Source organism: Phocoena phocoena, chromosome 9 (genome assembly GCF_963924675.1).
Source record: "Phocoena phocoena chromosome 9, mPhoPho1.1, whole genome shotgun sequence".
NCBI classification, from domain to species: Eukaryota; Metazoa; Chordata; class Mammalia; order Artiodactyla; family Phocoenidae; genus Phocoena; species Phocoena phocoena.
In genome coordinates this window covers 49,566,498-49,589,012 of record NC_089227.1, presented here as the reverse complement: position 1 = coordinate 49,589,012, position 22,515 = coordinate 49,566,498, and the positions used below count along the sequence as shown (strand labels likewise).

The 22,515-nt window shown below is 36.7% G+C and overlaps 1 protein-coding gene across 1 annotated transcript; it reads right to left on the bottom strand.

Moving 5' to 3' along the window:
- Positions 1-15,813: 15,813 nt before the first annotated feature.
- On the bottom strand, positions 15,814-20,567 carry LOC136128264 (sterile alpha motif domain-containing protein 9-like). The gene has a single exon (XM_065884060.1). The coding sequence runs from the start codon at positions 20,563-20,565 to the stop codon at positions 15,814-15,816; it is 4,752 nt and encodes a 1,583-aa protein (XP_065740132.1). The 5' UTR covers positions 20,566-20,567.
- Between the last annotated feature and the right edge of the window lie 1,948 nt (positions 20,568-22,515).

The following is a 22,515-nucleotide window of genomic DNA, read 5'->3' as shown; positions in this document are numbered from 1 at the left end:
TGAAAGTGAAGGGATGGAAAAAGATATTCCATGCAAATGGAAATCAAAAGAAAGCTGGAGTTGCAATACTCATATCAGATAAAATAGACTTTATTTTACTTTTTATTTCTTTTTGGCTGTGTTGTGTCTTCATTGTTGTGCACGGGCTTTCTCTAGTTACAGGAGCAGGGGCTACTCTTTGTGGTGATGCACGGGCTTCTCATTGCAGTGGCTTCCCTTGTTGAGGAGCATGGGCTCTAGGCTCACAGGCTTCAGTAGTTGTGGCACATGGGCTCTGGAGCACAGGCTCACTAGTTGTGGCACACAGGCTTAGTTGCTCTGTGGCATGTTGGACCTTCTGGGACAAGGGACCGAATCTGTGTCCCTGCACTGGCAGGTGGATTCTTAACCACTGTGCTACCAGGGAAGTCCCTAAAATAGACTTTAAAATAAAGACTGTTACAAGAGATAAGGAGGGACACTACATAATGGTCAAAGGATCAATCCAAGAAGAAGATATAAAAATTATAAATGTTTATGCACCCAGCATAGGAGCAACTCAATACCTAAGGCAAATGCTAACAACCATGAAATGAGAAATTGACAGTAACACAATAATATTAGGGAATTTTAACACCTCACTTACACCAATGGACAGAGCATCCAAACAGAAAATAAATCAGGAAACACAAGCTTTAATGACACAATAGACCAGATAGATCTAATTGATATTTATAGAAAATTCCACCCAAAAGTGGTAGAATACACTTTCTTCTCAAGTGCACATGGAACATTCTCCAGGATAGATCACATCTTGGGTCACAAATCAAGCCTCAGAAATTTAAGAAAATTGAAATCGTATCAAGCATCTTTTCTGACCACAACGCTATGAGATTGGAAATCAAAAACAGGAAAAAAACTGTAAAAAACACAAATACATGGAGGCTAAACAGTGTGCTACTAAATAACCAAGAGATCACTGAAGAAATCAAAGAAAAAATTAAAAAATACACATAAACAAATGACAATGAAAACACAATGACCCAAAACTTGTGGGATGCAGCAAAAGCAGTTCTAAGACAGAAGTTTTTAGCAATTCAATCTCACCTCAAGAAACAAGAAAAATCTCAAATAAACAGTCTAACCCTACTCTTAAAACAACTAGAGAAAGAAGAACAAGGAAAACCCAAAGTCAGCAGAAGGAAAGAAATCATAAAGATCAGAACAGAAATAAATGAAATAGAAATGAAGAAAACAATAGCAAAGACCAGTAAAACTAAAAGTTGGTTCTTTGATAAGATAACCAAAACTGGTAAACCATTAGCCAGACTCATCAAGAAAAAAAGGGAGAGGATGCAAATCAACAAAATTAGAAATGAAAAAGGAGAAATCACAACAGACACTGCAGAAATACAAAGGATTATAAGAGACTACTACAAACAACTATTTGTCAATAAAATGGAAAGCCATGAAGAAATGGACACATTCTTGGAAAGGTACAATTTTCTAAGACTGAACCAGGAAGAATTAGAAAATATAAACAGACCTATCACAAGTAATGAAATTGAAACCATAATTTAAAATCTCCCAACAAAAAAAAGTCCAGGACCAGACGGCTTCACAGGCGTATTCTATCAAACAGTTAGAGAAGAGCTAATACCGTTCCTTCTCAAATTCTTCCAAAAAAATTGCAGAGGGAGAAAAACTCCCAAATTCATTCTACAAAGCCACCATCACCCTGATACCAAAACCAGAAAGAGATATCACAAAAAAAGAAAATTATAGACCAATATCACTGATGAACATAGATGAAAAAATCATGAACAAAATACTAGCAAACAGACTCCAACAGCACATTAAAAGGATCATACACCATGATCAAGTGAGATTTATCCAAGGGATGCAAGGATTCTTCAATATACGCAAATCAATCAATGTGATACACCACATTAACAAATTAAGGAATAAAAACCATATAATCATCTCAATAGAGGCAGAAAAAGCTTTTGACAAAATTCAACACTGATTTATGATAAAAACTCTCCAGAAAATGGGCATAGAGGGAAACTACCTCAACATAATAAAGGCCATATATGACAAACCCACAGCAAGCATCATACTCAATGGCAAAAAAATGAAAGCATTTCCACTAGGATCAGGAACAAGACAAGGATGTCCACTCTTGCCACTCATATTCAACATAGTTTTGGAAGTCCTAGCTATAGCAATCAGAGAAGAAAAAAAAAGAATCCAAATTGGAAAAGAAGAAATAAAACTGTCACTGTTTGCCAATGACATGATATTATACATAGAAAATCCTATGATGCCACCAGAAAACTACTAGGGCTAATCAATGAATTTGGTCAGGTTGGAGGATACAAAATTAATGCACAGATATCTCTGGCATTCCTATGCACCAACAATGAAAAATCAGAAAGAGGAATTAAGGAAACACTCCCATTTAACATTGCAACAAAAAGAATAAAATACCTAGGAATAAACCTGCCTAAGGAGGCAAAAGACTTGTACTCAGAACACTGATGAAAGAAATCAAAGATGACATAAACAGCAGAGAAATATACCACGTTCTTGGATTGGAAGAATCAATATTGTGAAAATGACTATACTTCCCAAAGCAATCAACAGATTCAATGCAATCCCTATCAAACTACCAGTGGCATTCTTCACAGAATTAGAACAAAAAAATCTTACAATTTGTATGGAAACACAAAAGATCCTAAATAGCCAAAGCAATCTTGAGAAAGGAAAATGGAGTTGGAGGAATCATGTTCCCTGTCTTCAAACTATACCACAAAGCTACAGTAGTCAAGACAGTATGGCACAAAAACAGAAATATAGATAAATGGTACAGGATAGAATGCCCAGAGATAAACCCATGCACATATGGGCACCTAATTTATGACAAAGGAGGCAGAACATACAACGGAGAAAAGACAGCCTCTTCAATAAGTGGTGCTGGGAAAACTGGACAGCTACATGTAAAAAAATGAAACTAGAACACTACCTAACACCATACACAAAAACAAACTCCAAATGGATTAAAGACTTAAATGTAAGACAAGACACTATAAAACTTTTAGAGGAAAACATAGGAAAAACACTCTTTGCCATAAACCATAGCAAGATTTTTTTTGACCCACCTCCTAGAGTAACAGAAATAAAAACAAAAATAAACAAATGGGACTTAATTAAACTTAAAAGCTTTTGCACAGCAAAGGACACCTTAAAAAAGACAAAAAGACAACACTCAGAATGGGAGAAAATATTTGCAATTGAAACAACAGATAAAGGATTAATCTCCAAAATGTACAAACAGCTCATGGAGCTCAATATCAAAAAACAAACAATCCAGTTAAAAAATGGGCGGAAGACCTAAATAGACATTTCACCAAGGAAGACATATAGATGGCCAAGAGGCCCATGAAAAGATGCTCTACATCACTAATTATTAGAGAAATGCACATCAAAACTACAATGAGTATCATCTCATGCCAGGCAGAATGGCCATTTTCAATAAAGCTAGAAACAATAAATGCTGGAAAGGGTGTGGTGAAAAGGGAACCCTCCTACACTGTTGGTGGGAATGTAAATTGATACAACCACTATGGAGAACGGTATGGAGGTTCCTTAAAAAACTAAAAATAGAACTACCATACGAGCCAGCAATCCCACTACTGGGCACATACCCTGAGAAAACCATAATTCAAAAAGAGACATGAACCACAATGTTCACTGCAGCACTATTTACAATAGCCAGGACATGGAAACAACCTAAATGTCCATTGACAGATGAATGGATAAAGAAGATGTGGCACATATATACAATGGAATATTACTCAGCCATAAAAAGAAACGAAATTGAGTTATTTGTAGTGAGGTGGATGGACCTAGAGTCTGTCATACAGAGTGAAGTAAGTCAGAAAGAGAAAAACAAATACCATATGGCAACACATATATATGGAATGTGTATTAAAAAAATGGTACTGATGAACCTAGTTGCAGGGCAGGAATAAAGAGGCAGGCATAGAGAATGGACTTGATGACATGGATGGGAGGGCAAAGTGAGAATAGCATTGACATATACACACTACCGGATGTAAAATAGTTGGCTGGTGGGAAGCAGCAGCATAGCACAGGGAGGTCAGCTCGACGCTTTGTGATGACCTAGAGGGATGGGATTAGGAGGATGGGAGGGAGGCTCAGGAGGGAGGGAATACGGGGACACATGTATGCATATGGCTGATTCACTTTGTTGTGCAACAGAAAGTAACACGGTCTTGTGAAGCAATTATACTCCAATAAAGATCTATTAAAAAAACAAAAAACAAAACAAACCCAAAAACCCATCTGGATTCTCATAAAACTAACATCAAAGAGATTTGCAAAAATGTAAAATAATACCATGCTTCTCCCTACTTTATTTTGGAAAATATAATTTTTTCATAAAAACATGTTAATATGCAATGGGTTTACTTTATTAGTTTTAAATAAATAAATATTTTTAAATTAAAAAAAAGAAAGAAACTGCCAAACCATCTTCCAGATTGGCTATATCATTTTATAACCCATCTACAATACATGTGTTTCTCTGCTTCCTTCCAAAATATAGTGTTGGCACTACTTTTTTATGTTAGCCATTCTGATAAGCATTTAAGTGATAACACATTTTGATTTTTTAGAAATATCTTTACTGGAGAATAATTGCTTTACAATGTTGTGTTAATTTCTGCTGTACAACAAAGTGAATCAGCTATATGTATACATATATCCCCATATTCCCTCTCTCTTGAGCCTGCATTTCCCTAATGGCTAATGACGTTGAGCATCTTTTCATGTGCTTATTTGCCATCTATATATCCTCTTTAATTAAATGTCTCAATGTTTTTTCATGTCCCTTGTCCATTTCTGATTGGATTGGGTGTTTTTGTTTTTAACAGGTGATATTTTAGGGTTCTTTATATATTCAGGATAATAATCCTTTGTTAAATATGTGGTTTGAAAATATTTTCTTCCATTCTGTATCTGACTTTTCATCCTCATAATAGGATCTTCACAGACCAAAATTTTTGATTTTGATTAAGTCCAATTTATTAACTTTTCTTTTATGGTGCTTTTGGTGTCAAGTCTAAGAATTCTTTGCCTAGCCTTAGATAGCAAATACTTTCTCCTGTGGCTTTCTTAAAAGTCTTATAATTTTATAAAATTTTAAAAACTTATAATTAAATCTAAACCTGTGATCCACTTTGAGTTAATTTTTGCATTAAGTGTGAGGTTTAGGTTTAAGTTCATTTTAAAACCTGTGGATGATCAATTGCTTCAGCACCATTTGTTGAAAAGACTATCCTTCCTCCATTGAACTACTTTTACAGCTTTGTCAAAAATCAGTTGAGCATTTATAAGCCTTCTATTCTGTCCCATTGACCTATGTGTCTCTTTCTCTGTCACACAGCCTTGACCATTTTATAAGACGTGAAATCAGGTAAGTCGACTCCTCTCAATTCTTTAAAAATTTCTTTTAGCTATTCTACTTTTTTTGCCTTTCCATATAAATTTTACAACAATTTTGTCTATACAAAGAACCTTGCTGGAATTTTAATAGAAATTTCACTAAAAATGTAAAATTTGGGGAGAATGGATACATTTATTATGTTGAGTCTTTTAATCCTTTAACATAGTATGTCTCTCCATTTAGTCAATCTTTGATTTCTTTCATCAGCATGTTGTAGTTTTCAATATAAGAGTGATAGGGAGGGTGGGAGGGAGATGCAAGAGGGAGGAGATATGGGGATATATGTATATGTATAGCTGATTCACTTTTTTATAAAGCAGAAACTAACACACCATTGTAAAGCAATTATACTCCAATAAGGATGTTAAAAAAAGAAAAAAAAAGTTTTGCACATGTTTTTTTAGACTTAAATTGAACTATTTCACTTTTTTGATTATCAAAGATATTGATATTTTATTTTAGTGTCCATGTGTTTATTGCTCATATACAGAAAGACTATTTATTTTTGTATGCTAATTTTGTATACTGTGACCTTGCTGAACTCGATTATAAGTTCTAGGTTAGTTGTTTTGGTAGATTCCATAGGATTTTGTATGTAGAAAATCACATAATTTTCAGTTTTTATTTCTTCCTTTCTGATCTGTTTTTATTTCCTTTCTTGCTTTATTGCATTAACTTGAACTTCCAGTACAATGTTGAATAAAAGTGGTAAGAGGACACATCTTAGCCTTGTTCTCATTCTTGGGGTATAAACAATTAGTCTTTTACCATTAAGTATGATGTTAACTGTATGGTTTTTTGTAGATGCTCTTTATTAAGTTGAGGAGGTCCTCCTCTATTCCTAGTTTTCAATGAGATTTTATCACAAATGGATGCTGAATACTGTCACATGATTTTTCTCTATAAGCTGGCATGTTATGTAACTTTCTACTTTAGCCTGTTAACATGGTAGTTGATTAATTTTTGAATATTGAATCACCCTTGTATTTTGGTATATACTCCACTTGCCATGGTATATAATTCTTTTATATATTGATGAATTCTGTTTGCTTATGTTTTGTTAAGGATCTTTTGTGTTTATGTTCATGAGGGATATTGTTCTTTTCTTTGGGTGAGGCACTTTCTTTGTCTGGTTTTGGCATCAAGGTAATTCTAGATTTATAAAATCAATTAGGAATGGTTCTTCTATTTTCTGGAAGAGATTGTATATCATTGGCATTAATTTTTCTTTACTTGTTTGGTAGAGTTCTCCAGTGAAAGTATCTGGGTCTGGGGACTTCATTTTTGGGAATTTAAAAATTATATATTCAATTTTCTTAGGGGTTATAAGGTTATTCAAATTATCTAATTTACACTGGATAAGATATAGTAGTTTGTACTTCTCTGAGAATTGGTCAACTTTATCTAAGTTGTAAAATTTATCTGTGTAGAGATGTTCATAGTATTCCCTTATTATCCTTTTAATGTTTTCAGAGTCTATAATGATATCCCTGTTTCATTCTTGATATTGGTAATTTTCTTTTTTTTCTTTGTCAGTCTTGCTAGAGGTTTGTCAATTTTATTGACCTTTTCTAATTACTAGCTTTTTAAAAGGTGATTGATTTCAATTTCACTGAATTCTGCTCTTATCTTTGACTCTAGTATGTGTTGGTGTGGCTTTCTTTGGGTTTATTCAAGTGAGATTTCCTTTGCTCAGCTTTTTGAGTCTGTACATTTTGCCAACTTTGGGAAGTTTGTAGCCATTATTTCTTCCAGTAATTTTTCAGTCCCACCCTCTTTCTCCACTCTTACGATTACTGTTAAATGAATAACAGATTTTTTTTTTATGGTCTCACAGTTCCTGAATCTCTCTGCATTTTTTCAGACTGGTGATTTCTTATTTTTTAAATTTATTTATTTATATTTATTTTTGGCTGTCTTGGGTCTTTGTTGCTGTGCAGGGGCTTTTCTCTAGTTGCAGCAAGCGAGGGCTACTCTTCGTTGTGGTGCGCAGGCTTCTCATTGGGTGGCTTCTCTTGTTGCAGAGCATGGGCTCTAGGCGCGTGGGCTTCAGTAGTTGTGGCACTCAGGCTCAGTAGTTGTGGCACACGGGCTTAGTTGCTCTGCGGCATGTGGGATCTTCCCGGACCGGGGCTTGAACCTGTGTCCTCTGCATTGGCAGGCAGATTCTTAACCACTGTGCCACCAGGGAAGCCCCAGACTGGTGATTTCTATTATTCTATCTTCAAGTTCACTAATTCTTTCCTCTGTCCCCTGAATTCTGTTGAGTCAATCCTTTGTGTTGCCTATTTTAATTATTGTGCTTTTAGTTCTAAAATTTCCATATAGTTCTTCTTTACATCTTCTATTTGTTTGCTGAAACTATTTGTTTGCTGAAACTCTTTTTTCATTTGTTTCAAGTGCCTTCACAGTTCCTCACTGAAGCACTTTTACTATGTTCTAAAGTCTTTGTTAGAGAATTCGAATCTCTCTGGCATCTTGGTGTTGGCATCAATCAATTGTATTTTTTCATTCATTCTGAGGTTTTTAAAATTTTGGTTCTTGGTATGATGAGTGACTTTTTTTTTTTATTGAAACCTGTACGTTTTGGGTACTCTGTTATGAGGATCTAAATCTTATTTAAAGCTTCTGTTTTAATTGGCTTTTGTGACATCACTCTGTCAGGGAAAATGGCGGTGCCCTTTGCCTTGGTCCTCCCAGTTGGGGATAAAAATCCAGCTTTCCCACTTGATTTCCATTAACACCTGAGTGGGGCATTACTACTGAACAAGGGTGAGAGTTCTGGTTTCCCATTTGGTGCTGATAACACCCTGCATCATGTTGTTTCTTTTGATCTCTAGGTCCCTAGCTACTTTACCTTCCATTCTCTACCTTTAAAAGCCATCTTTTGTACTTAGTGAAAAGAATAGGGGAAAATGTACCTACCCATCTTCATAAAAGCTGAAATCTGTATTTTTAGCTTTATCTGTAATTATGTTTCTTTTTCTTTAATTATTTTATGATCAATCATACCAGAAGTTTGTGTATTTTGTTAATTTGTTTCAAAAAGCCAGTTTTTGGTTTATTGAGCTCTTCTGTTTTCTTTTTTTTTTTTTTTTTTTGCGGTACGCGGGCCTCTCACTGTTGTGGCCTCTACCGTTGCGGAGCACAGGCTCCGGATGCGCAGGCTCAGTGGCCATGGCTCACGGGCCCAGCCGCTCCGCGGCATGTGGGATCTTCCCAGACTGGGGCACGAACCCATGTCCCCTGCATCGGCAGGCGGACTCTCAACCACTGCGCTACCAGGGAAGCCCTCTTCTTTTTTATATCATGAATTTCTGCTTTTATCTTTATTGTAATATATTTCAAATTTTTCTTTGAGATATTCTATTTTTTTAATTTCCTGAGTTTATACCTAATTGATTTTGTTTTATTGTCTGGAATAAGCAATTAAGGCCATACATTTCTCTCCATGCAACACTTTTGCCTCATCTCACAAGTTTTGAAATGTAATGTTTTAATTTTTATTCAGTTATAAGTGCTTTAAAATTTCCTCTTTTTTTAGCATATAAGTTTTTTGGTTTGATTTTAAATTTCCAAATATATAAGGGTGTTTCTATTTAGTTATTTTTATTATCCACTTCAGACTTCCTTGCATTATAGTCCAAGAATGTGCATCGCTTATGCTTATTGTTTGAAGTTGATAAGACCTCCTCTCTAGACAATAAATTACCAGAAACTCAACCAACTAGTAGCCGTAATTGCAATTTCATTGACAGCTGTGGTATCTTTCCTAGAGAAGATTAGAATGATCTCAGGCACATGGTATGAGGGCACTGTTTTAACCAATGCCTTATATTCTAACCCTATCAGAAAAAAGGATCAGAAATGGACAGGAGTATACAGTCAATAGTTTTGCCCAAGGACTACATAAATTCTTGGTCCCTCTGTCATGATACCAGTTGCACATATCTGGACATCCTGCTGAACATCACTGTGATCCCTTATGTTGACAACATCATGCTAATCAAGTCAGATGAGCACAAGCTGGCCAGCACATTGGAAGGTTTGGTAAGAAACAAGTGCCCCAGAGGATGGGAGATAAACACTCTGAAGACTCGGGGACTGGTCACATCAGTAAAACGTGTCTGAGTCCGCTTTCAGAAGAACGTGAACTGCAACAGATTTTCTCACTAACTCTAAAGATACCTGAACTATTGATGCCATATTTAATGTAGGCTAAAATAAATTAAAAGAACATTATTTCTACCTTTTTATCATTTTTCTTTTGCTGATCCTGTGTTTGGATTTGTTCAAAGAACCAATGAAATCCTAAAGCCCTACTTCAGATCGCAGAATATAATGCTGAATGAAACACACTAACAGAATGAAGTAAACAGCCCATTTCTGTGAATGGCTAATTTTCCTTTTTTTATATGATCACTCTTATCCTATATCTAGTCATTACCATGGGCCAGTGAATCTGAACTATGTGCAGATCAACTTCTTTCTTATCCAATAAACTAGCTATAATGCTTTTATTTTCTGTATCATGATTTTGAATTAATGCTAAATTATTTTTAAACACTTAGCTCACTTGGAGCTTTCTCTACAGATATTTATATTTGGAAACATCTCTTTTTGTAGACATTCAGAAATCAGATTGTCTTAGTTTAGTAAATGGGATCTGTTTTTATCTAGGACTTGGAACTGCTTTAATTTTATTTTATTTGAGTTTGGTGTTTGTGATAGCCATGGGAATGCACTTTGCAGATCTCTAACCGTAGGGAGCTTAACTGACCAAGGGCCTTTGCTGCTGGGCTTTGAAATCCATTCCTACATTTGAACCAAGGCAAATTCCATGGGCTTCTTGCAGCCAATGATTTATCGAAGCAAGAATACTAAGGAAGGCTGGTTTCTGGGATATCTGAGACTCCTGATGGCTGATTTTTGGTTTAAGGACTGTGATAGTCAGTTCTCCAGAGAAACAGAACCAATAGGATGTATATATACATATATATAGAGAGAGATGTATACACACACACTCCACACTCACATATTGTGTGTGTGTGTGTGTGTGTGTGTGTGTGTGTATGTTGCAGCTGGAGTCTGAAGGCAGCCTCTCTAGAAGTTCTTCTTCCTTGGAAGACTTCAGTCTTTTCTCTCTTAAGACCTTCAACTGATTGGATGAGGCTCACCCACATCATGGAGGGCAAGCTGCTTTACTCAAAAGTCTACTGATTTAAATGTTAACATTATCTTTAAAAAAAAAACTTTGGACTTCCCTGATTGCGCAGTGGTTAAGAATCTGCCTGCCAATGCAGGGGACACGGGTTCAATCCCTGATCTGGGGGAGATCCCACATGCTGCAGAGCAACTAAGCCCGTGTGCCACAACTACTGAGCCCATGTGCCACAGCTACTGAGGCCTGCATGCCTAGAGCCCGTGCTCCGCAACGAGAAGCCACCGCAGTGAGAAGCCCACACACCGCAATGAAGAGTGGCCCCTGCTCGCCACAACTAGAGAAAGCCTGCGCGCAGCAACAAAGACCCAACGCAGCCAAAAATAAATAAGTAAATAAATAAACTTATTTAAAAAAATTACCTTCACAGCAACATCTAGATAGCTGTTTGATATAATATGTGGGTGACCAAATATCTGGGTACCGTGCCCTAGCCAACTGACACACATCTTAAGTAAATCACTAAAATACAGGCTTAAACTATATTTTCGGCAACAAGGATGAGATGATGATATCATTTCCCTAAACAGTAAATTTCTAGATTTTAAACTGAACAATTGTCTCCTTCAACTAATCAAAGAAGATGCAAGTTTTTACTTACTTGGAATGTATTCAGTGGTGACATAGGACTCTCAGGCTGTAAAGCCTGCCTTGGAATTGGAAACTCGTATACAACGTTATGATGATGGTATACATACATATTTAAGTTTTAAAAATACAGAAAAGAACAGAGAATTATAGTACACATACTTTAATTAGAGCTGGGCTTCTTGACAGTAGAGAAGGTGAAAAATCTATAAATATTTCAGGGCATATGAACTCTTTTCTAGTATGTTTTAAGTTGTGCAGCAGGAAGACCTTTGAAGGAGCAAGAAATATAAAAATAAGTGAGGTGCTTCCCTGGTGGTGCAGTGGTTGAGAGTCCGCCTGCAGATGCAGGGGACACGGGTTCGTGCCCCGGTCCAGGAAGATCCCACATGCCGCGGAGCGGCTGGGCCCGTGAGCCATGGCCGCTGAGCCTGCGCGTCCGGAGCCTGTGCTCTGCAACAGGAGAGGCCACAACAGTGAGAGGCCCGCGTACCACAAAAAAAAAAAAAAAAAAAAAAAGAGAAAATAAAATTTTTTAAGAGAAATAACTTAGTCTATACAATAAGTGAACTTCCCTTTGGGATTACTTTCTGAGAGTTTTCTTTGCTAATCCACATTCCAAATAGCCAGAAGCAGAATCCCATGCAGTTTCCAAAGCTCATTTGTTCTGGTCACCATTTGTTTTGAGAGTGTTAACATTTCCTTTTGAACACTGAGTTGTGAAACTTTTGTATTACAATGACCTGATCAATGATTCTCAAGTTAAAAAAATATCTGATGCCTTCTCACTCTAGGTAGGCTCTATCTGAATTGGGAGACAGAATAGGTAATTTGGAAAGACCTCTCGGGGAATTCTGTTCAGCTGAGAACTGCTGGCTTATGAATAGTAAATTATTAATATTTAAATCTTACATTCCAAATTTCTATTTTTCAAGACCACATTCCACGGACCTAAGGAAAATATAAAGCTAAATAAAGAGAATTATGATAAATCAATATGCTTGTCAAATTTATCCAGCATAGTTCAGCTATGCTTTATTTGCAAAAGAAAAACTGACACACTTATTACTCTGCTGTTCCTTGGTAAAGTGGGCTTGGATGATGATGATGATGATGATTATCATCATTATCATTTTGAGCAAGATAAAAAAGTGATCGTGATCTTCTTGAGTTATACAATCATCTAACTTCCAAAGCACTCACAAAACTGAGCAAATAAAGCCAGTATCTGCATATTAGGGGAAGGAAACATATTGCTAATGGAAGCCACAGGCCTAGTCAAAAATAAATGTTTTATATCAAGTGGTAAAATAAAAGAGGGATTCTACCCCAAGACCACCACCTCGATAAGGACCATGAGTTACTGCAGCTGCAAGGGAGGGTCCATCAAAGTCACCTCAGTAAACAGCAGCCTAAAAAGCAGATGTGTTGGCACATCATTACAAGCCCCCACCTCACCCCACCCCATCATAGCCATTTGCTCTCCAGAGATGATCTAGAGTTTCTTGCAAGGGAGAGATGCACTGGCAGGGCCACCTCCCAATTCCAAAACAGGGAGAGGCAGTAGCATGGGGCTGGCCTGGGGCTCTGACTTTCTGAGGGTGGACAAGTAAGGCATACAGACAGAGCCCCTGCCTGAAGAATAATCAGATTTATCTGTGAAAAACAGATTCAGTGAGACAAAATGTTGTTAAATTTTAACTTTGGCCCTAAAATGATAGAAATACCAAAGTTAGGTGATACACCAAAATGTGTACTTTCAAAGTAAATGTCCAAGAAACAATTGACCTACAATAAAGACATAAAAGCACTGATAGCATAAAGGAGGGGTTGGCAACCTTTTTCTGTAAAGAGCCAGATGGTAAATATTTTAGGTTTGTGGCTGTATGGTCTCTGTTGCAACTACTCAACTCTGTTGCAATGCAAAAGCAGCCAAAGCCAATACTTACAAAAATGAGTGTGGCTGTGTTCCAATAAAACTGTATTTAAAAGTAAAAGACAGGCTGCATTTGGTCTACGAGCTGTAGTTTGCCCACTGCTGGCACTGAGGAAGAGAGGTTTATGAAGAGGTTCTTTTGGTGAAAGTTCTCCCAACCACCACGAGAACCTCATCCTGAGCCTAGAGAGGGGTCTTCAAGAGGACCACGTGGAGTGCTTGATGCATCCTCTTGACTTTATGGGGCATGTTGTTCCCAAGACTCGACGTTAGCTGCACTCCCTACCAATGGTAGAACAAACATCCATGAGTGTTTCTCACGTACCCCAGGTAGATCATGGGGGAGAGAGCATCTGCCTAAGCTGGTTTAATTTGAGTTCAAAAGGATCACCTGGGAAGGTAAGAGGACTCCAACAGAAACCATTCTCTTTAGAGTAGAACGAAACCCGGAGCAGAGTGGGAAGTGGCCCCAGAGAAAAAAATGTGACTGGACATTCTCATCTCTAAATTGAGACTGTGTTTGAGCAGAGGATTTTTTTATGCCAAGAGTGAATTGGTAAGTTATGAAGCTGAAATTTCATGCAGGAGCAAAGGAAAAACCTCCTCCAGTGAAAAAATTTGAATGGGATTGTAAAGACAAAACAAATAGCATTTCTTGTTTGTTTTGTTTTATAAATATTTTATAACAGAAAACTTCAAAAGCACAGTCCAAAGAAGAGAGAAGAGTCTGATGAACTCCCATGTCCTCATAATGCAGCAATTATTAACTCCTGTCGAATCTTGTTGCAACTATACTGCCCATCTACCCTCCTTTCACCATCCCCATACCCCATACACAGAATTACTTTGAAGTATATCCAATGTCTGTATTTCCTTTAACTTGGAAGTAGGATCCAGAGGCTTGATCAGATTCAGTTTCAATTATTTGGTGAGACTGTCTCACAGGTGTTGTGTGCACTCCTACAGGACTTCCAGGCCCATGATGTCTGGTTCTCTCTCAGCAATGTTAATATTGATCAGGATTTAGGACAGTTTGATTCATCTGTTATAGTTCTTTATCAGCTTTTTATCAGTTTTAGCAACCACTGATGATTTCCCATATCCATAATTTTATTAGGAAAAATTACATTTTGATTACCTCTCACTGGTTGTGCATAGGCTATATGTATACATGCTAGAACACTGGGATCCCCTGGATTGGAGACTCATTAGTCTTTTCACAAGAGTCCTCTTTATTCATTAGCTTTGGAATTCTGGTGTATTTTTGTTTGTTTGGAGGTCTATGAGTTTGTCAGCTGTAGAAACAAAATTCATTTTTGCTCAACTGCCTGCTACTGCATGAAAAGGGAGCCTAATTCTCCAGCCTACTTACTTTGGTAAGATCTGCAGACCTCTATGGGTATGACCTTCAGAGAACTGGTTGGTCCTCTCCTTTGAAAGACCCTTCAGTGCCAAGTACATGGTACCTTTCTGGTCTGCCTAGTAGGAATAAATGTTTATGTTGAGAGTTTTCATCTGTTTTTGTGAAACGGTTTCCCAGATATTGTAACGTCTTGGTACCATAACTATTGTTTTTCAATTCAGAAAAATTTTCACATTTAAGAAGAAAGTAGACAGTTTTCCTCAATCCATGCCTTGGTTGGTTAATTGAGGGAAGTGGTGGGATTCTGTGTGGCTGAATGATTACATTCACCGCTCCTAATTCCATCCATAGCTCCTTATTTTGCCCTTGATGGTGTTGTCCAAGCCAAGGTAGATATTTGATAGTTTCCACATCTCTCATTCCTTCCTTTTCCAACACAGTCTATTTGAGACTCACAACATGCTTAAGAGGAAATATAAATATTGTATGTACAGGGCTGAAAAGTCAGAGGCTGCATCTATAAATTTGCCAATTTAAAGTATAGATCTTGGGTCTAAAAAAATTAAGTGCTTTTGCGTCCACATTCCTGGAGGGAGAAGATCAAACTCTTTTTTTTTTTTTTTAACATCTTTATTGGGGTATAATTGCTTACAATGGTGTGTTAGTTTCTGCTTTATAACAAAGTGAATCAGTTATACATATACATATGTTCCCATATGTCTTCCCTCTTGTGTCTCCCTCCCTCCCACTCTCCCTATCCCACCCCTCCAGGCTGTCACAAAGCACCGAGCTAATATCCCTGTGCCATGCGGCTGCTTCCCACTAGCCATCTACCTTACTACGTTTGTAAGTGTGTATATGTCCATGACTCTCTCTCGCCCTGTCAAAGCTCACCCTTCCCCCTCCCCATATCCTCAAGTCCGTTCTCCAGTGGGTCTGCATCTTTATTCCTGTCTTACCCCTAGGTTCTTCATGACATTTTTTTTTCTTAAATTCCATATATATGTGTTAGCATACAGTATTTGTCTTTTTCTTTCTGACTTACTTCACTCTGTATGACAGACTCTAGGTCTATCCATCTCATTACAAATAGCTCAATTTCGTTTCTTTTTAAGGCTGAGCAATATTCCATTGTATATATGTGCCACATCTTCTTTATCCATTCATCTGATGATGGGCACTTAGGGATCAAACTCTTAAATAACCTCAATGTCATAAGCAAGTGGGCCTCCAAGGGAAAACCCCAGGTAAAAAGATACTTTTTCTATGCTTCTACCACTTCTAAGTTGACCAAGAAAAGCAGGTGTGACGGGTATTGTCACTTTTTCATTTATTCCATATTCTATGTATAAACAATTATTTTCAGCTCTTCCCTTTAACCGAAGCAAAAGTTCTCGGACTTTTTCCTCCTTCCATACATCTCCACTCTGCCACAAGGAATTAATATCAGCTGTCTTTCTAAAACATTGATCGATTTTTCCTTTGTGAACAAGTCTGTTCATATTGTTACCTTTCCCAAGAAAGAAATATGCAATTGGTTGCTTTGTACGATACATATGCTTATATTGCCCCCTGAAAGAATTTTCCAGTGACCGAGCATACTTTTCCATTTGTTTAGAATCTTGATCTAGTTGTTGGTTTCCTGGCCAGAATAACAGGGAGGCTAGGAAATAAGGTTCTGGAAATCGATAATTCATTCCTACTTGTTGCAAGACTTCTCGAAGCTGATCTTTCAGTTTTTTAATTGGCTTCACTATTTTGGAGGTAGGTTTAATACAGTGGAGAATGATGTTGGCCAAGATGAAATTTTGCTTTTCCCTTGGCAGGATTCTGACAGTGCACTGCTCAAAGAGAAAAGTATATTTGTTAATTATATCTTCCATGGTGCGTATAGCATCTTCTTGAGTTTTGATAAGATATTCCAAGAGCCCAGAAAACTTGTCTGCTTTTAGAACTTCTAGGCTTCTCCGATACAGCTCTACTTGAAGTGGCAAACTAAGCTTTGGTCCAAGATCATTGTTCTGTGATTCCTCTGAGGGACCGAATATATCTACATACTTCTTAAAACATCCAGCCACCCTTTTCCGAGTTTTGGCCTCTTCATTTTGCTTAATATTGTTCCTGGGTTTTAGAAGGACAAAGTAATCATCAAAAAAATCAAAGGACTTTTTCAAAGAAAATTTCAAATTGGTTAGATAAGGAATAAAGTTCTTGAGGACTACTTTAAATTCATTGCTCGGATCTCCAGGAATATCATTATTTCCTGATATAAAATTGATCATATCTCTTTTAGATAGTTCACTTTTATTGTCAAAAAAAGGAATGAGCTGGAGAATCTGGATTGTGTAGAGCCCAACTTCTATCTCCCCTTGATACCCAGCTATATTGTAAGTATCATACCGCCTTTTCGACTTCTGATAAAATCTTTCCTTTGCTTCATACTCTCTATCCTCACTTTGCTGTTGAGATTCTTTGAATGCATTTGAGGCATGCACTGCTAAATCCAAAAGATCAGATAGCTCATCAACTGAAATGTTCCTGTTTCTTCCATTATCCTCTAACCACCATCTAATTTTACTTTTGTACACTTGACCCAGTGTGTCTGAGATATAAGAATTGTCAGGTTCTATCATTTTTGCTTTATTTGCCCAACGTAGAGCATTGTTAAAGTCCCTCTCTTTAATGTAGAAATGTCTTGTCAAGGCTTGGCAAATGAATGCATTTGAGTTGAACTGACGAATACCTTCAAGTAATACCTTTTTAACTGCCTCATTCCCTTCATCTTTATGTAATGCTTCAATGAATGGGGAAAACCAAGTTCCTGCTTCACCTTCATGTTCGTTGCGCTGTCTTGTGAGCAGCAGTGTTTGCATATCTTCTGAAAATTTGCTTTTTCCTATACCAGTATCATAGAACACATTTTCTGTTAGCATAGCCAGCATAATTTGACTTTTATCTAAGTCATAGCTTATCTTCAATTCTTCCAATGAGCGAATGGCAATCAAAGGGTGAATAATGCGTACTCCACAGTAGTTCCCACATTCTATCACCTCTGTTTTTATTAGAATTGTAGAGTAGGTGCCCATCTTGTCTTCAAGCTTTTCTATTCCCCAGAAAGCTTTCTTGTTTGTGATTCCTAAGAACTTTTCACACTGTGATAGTGAAATGGTGGTATCAGGCACATATGAATTAAGAAGAGCCAGAAAAGAAAAGAGCTTTGCTTCCTTGGTGGAAGTATTTTGTCCTTTCAGAATATTCCTGACCACATTTTCTATGTATGTTTTATTAAAGTTGGTTTTCATAATCATGAAGGAATAAAAATCTTTAAAGTTTTTATGTTGCTCTTCAATTTCTTTCAGTTTAAGCTCAAAAGCTCTCTGTTCTTTGGGAGATAGTTTTTGTATTAGGGCAATACTGTCTGAGATCTTTGCACTTTTTTCAGGATTCTGTGATCTCCTGCAATTTAGGATGATCACTAGAGGTCTCTCATATCGAATATACCTATTAGCTACAGCTGTCTGAATAGAGGCCCGCAGAAGATAGACATTATCTTGTTCTTCAAAATCATCAACAAGCAGTAGTACAGGTAAGTATTCCTGATTATTTGTTGTCCCATAGGTTACTAAATTAGTCACTTGTTCTCCAATTTCAGAAAAATCCACTGTCTTGTTTTTCAGCACAGCACATCTGAATTTCTTCCTTAGTTCCCAGAGAATATGCATGGCCAAGGTAGTCCCACCACAGCCTGGATGATGAAACAGATGAATAATTTTGACACATGTTGGCTTAGAAGAATCTGCCCAGTTTTGAATAATTTCTTCAAGTATTTCATATTTATCCCTTTTGACAAAAGGGGAAGAATAGTTTTCAGAAGAAAAGTAGAAGTTCCACCATGATACTTTGCCACCTCGATAGAAGTCTTCCTCTTTTGATGCTTTGAATTCAAGTAATTTTTTTTTGTCCTTCTCTAAGAGTGTACCTTCACATTCATTTTCACAGAGAATTTCCAGAGCAGTCATGATATCTTCTTCTTTTTTCAGAAGGACAGTAGATGAACCAATAGATGGTAAAAATCTCTTTGAAGACTGAGTCACAGATTTTAGCTTAAGAATAGTTCCATTTATCTCTTCAAGACTTAAAGCAGAAACACATTGTCTTGATAATTCATCTTGCTGTTTTGTTAATCTTGCTTCAAGTAGATCTTTCCATCCCTGACATATGCGTGAATGTGTGCAAATACACAATATATTTTCCATTCCTTTGAGATCTTGGTAGAAAGCACAGAAGGTCTCAATGAGGGGGTCTCTTGGGTCATCCACAGAGGAGAGTAATAGAAATACCACCAAAAACTTCCCTCTTGGCATTATGTCTTCATGTGTAAGAAATGAAATCAGTTTCCTGACTTCAGACGCTTTTTCTCTTTGCCAGAAACTTGGATCTAAGGGTTTATATTTTTCACTGTCAAGGTCTAACCTGCCATTGCAGAAAATCCAGCTGAGTTGTTGATAAAGATTCAGACTAGTAATCTTCTCATTTGTAGTTTTCCCTTCCACATATAAACTTGGGAAGTGAAGGTTTGCTACTCGGGTTTCTTTGTAAGCTTTGACCACACCCTTGCTCACAGATTCAGGATCAAACTCCAACACAGCAAACCATTTAATTTCCTTTAGGAAATCTAAGTGTTTTATTTGAGTTGGATGGCATTTATTTATTACAAGAATGTACCATTCATAGTAGGAATTATCTAACAAATCCTGATTTCCTGTCAAAAGTTTAACAAGCTTTGGTCCCTCACTCTCTTTTTTATTTGTTTTTATTCTGCATTTTTCTTCTGCTTCTTTCCTAGATTCTGCCAGTCTTTTTAAATCTAATTTAAATGATGTGAAATATGTATTATTTTTCATGATGTCCTTAGAACTGGCCCCATCGCGCACAAAGACTGAGAATTTTGGACTTTGTGTCCATGTCTTGTTGCTGCAATTTTGCATTTTAATCTGGAAATAATCATGTTCACATTCAGAATATTTTGGAACAACATCCACTTCAATAACAAATCTGTCAGATGGAATACTATTTGGCATTAAAACTTCTACAAATCTTGGCTCTCGAATGCAATTCTTTGCTTTTTGGACCTGATGGTCTTCAAAATATTTGTGGATCATCAGATTGAAGTGCTCAATGAGGGCTTCCTTGGTGACAGTGGTGACTTCCACGCCAACAATTTTTCCATGGGGTTTGTCCTTGACTCCAAAATGAATAGTGCCATTGGTACGTGAATTCATACAAGCTGAAGCAAACCGGAAAACCTCATTGCTAAATTTCATCTTAACATCCTCTTCTGTGGCTGTTCTTGTATTCGTGAAGCATTTGAATTCATGTATTGGATCAATGAGATTGAGTGGTCCTGTTTCAGGCTGTAGATTAAAATTTAATTTGTAACGATATGGATCACTGAATTCATCAAAAGGGTACGATACACATGTTGGTTCTATGGATGGCTGCTCTTCCTTTGTGTCATCTATTTCATCGTTCATGAACTCATGTTTTAGTGACTTAGAACCTTTAGTAACTGTACTCATTGTAGAGTCATTAACCATGTCTGATTTCTCTTTCTCCTTTTGTTTTTGCTTTGAAGTTTCTCCATTTTTCTCCTGGTTTTTAGGAACATTTTTACTGCCTTTCCCCCTCTTACTTGTCTGAAAAGGATCTCCAGAGGATGTTTCCAGCAACTCTTTGAAGAGATGTTCTATTTGGATAGCTGGTCCAAATGTTATGCCCATAGCAACAAGGTGATCTGTAGTTAAGTACTTCAAGTTTGTGCCATCCACATCTTGTGCAATCAAAATTTTCCTGTGTTTTTGGTCAATTTTTTGACTTTCTAACCACCGATTTACATCCTCTTTTGTCCATTCATCTGTATTATCTGGTAAGTTAAGTTGTGCTGCCATTCTGATACCTATGTATAGAAAAAGAAAAATTATTTAGTATTTTTATAAGTAAATTTTAAAAATAATCAGTTAATTTTTCAATAGACAATATGTACATGTCTTATAAAACTGAAAAAGCTCAAAAGGATATACATTCCATCTAATTACCCTCCTGAGAGGAAATTACCATTATCAGTTTCTTCTATATCCTTTCAGAGAAATACTACCAAATACAAAAGCATAAACACTTTTTTCCATTCAAATGGCAACATACTATACTCAATTCTCTTTGCTTGCTTTATTCACTAACTGTATCTTGGGGATGCTTCCAGTCAATATATATATAGAGAGATGTTTCATCCTTCTTAATGGTTGTTTTCTATAATGTGTGTTAGCTCTATTGTTTATAAATATTCAATTCTGCTATAGAAAATAAGAAAACCAAAGGAGGCTATATGAAACTAAAGAGAGAAGGATTATGATATGAGGAGGATACATGAAACAAGGTATAAAGCAAGTAGTTTGTGAAACATGTTATGATAGACATAGATCAAGTAAATAGAGCATATGAGCATTAAACATAGTTAGGAAGAGAAAGAAGGGCCAAATAGATATTAAATATTCATGCGGCACACTTGAAGCACTTTATATTTTTGACATCTTAATTGGGCCACCTACTGTTGACACCCATTCTGATCCTTTGTATACTGTAATTAAAAGACATAAATAAAATCCAGAGTAGCTTATCAGGCTAACTGATGAGTTAGAGCTGTGGTCAGGCATATATGCCCCTCTGCATCTCTCTGATTGGAGCAAGTGTATGCCACTGACACAGGAGTCTTGTATCTGTTGATTCCTCTTGGACAGACCTTAACTCTGGTTCTCAAAATCACACAATCAGTGGAGAATGCTGATACTGCAGAGAGGGAGAGAGAGGATATATGAACTTGTATAACTCAGGTAATGAGATCCTTCCACCCCTCTTGTACCTTATCCAAAGTGTGTTACCCATCTCTTTCCCCCTGCTTTTTGTTGTGTATTTTAATTGATTTAATAAAGATGTGCCTCAAATACCTTAAATTGATCTGTGAGCCATTCTGTTCCATGACTTCTGGGATAGCTTGCTGGGTAGTGAACTTGGGGGCTACTATTATATCCATGTAACTTTTCACATAATATTTGGTAATAGCTAATTCCTGGGCAGTAACAAATGGCATTACTATTTGGTATTCAGATTGAAAGACTACTATTTGGAAAAATTATTGGCAATCTGGGTTGCAGAAATATAGCAATGGTTAGAGAAAAACACAATAGAATCCAGATAATAATAGTCAGCTTTAAGTACAATCCAAAAATGGCTCAAATAATGTGAGCCATTCCTATAAAATCACCATGGGAGAAATCAAATCAACAGAGAAGATAAGCCTGGAGAATAGTGGAAAATAGACTATATAGGCACACTTCCATGAAATAATACACAGGAATATTACCTACCAGTGGTACATAAAAGAGCAAGGTTAGGATTTACCTTCCCGTCCAGACATAAAGCTGCCAGAGCAATTGTCCAATGTTAAAGCTATTATTTTTTGGTTAGTAACTCCTGCATTCATATTAAGTGAATAAAAGATATACCTTACAGCTACATTAAAACAAAAATAGGCAAAGATATGCACAACTGATGGAAATTTTACTCTATTACAATACTATGACAATCAGAAACCATGGAGATTTAATGCCTTCTAAAAAAAGTGAACTAGGTGAAATTTCTTTCAGTTATTTGGCCTGTAGAGATTAAGAAGCTCAAATTTAAAATAAGCTGGGGAGAGAGAAAAGAGTGGAGGTGGGAAATTGCTTTAAGTGTACTACTTTTTAAAGTAAGCCCCTTTTGTGGGACTATATGAAACTTAGAAACTATGCATTGAAGGACACAATGAACAGAATGAAAAGGCAACTTATGGAATGGGAGAAAAT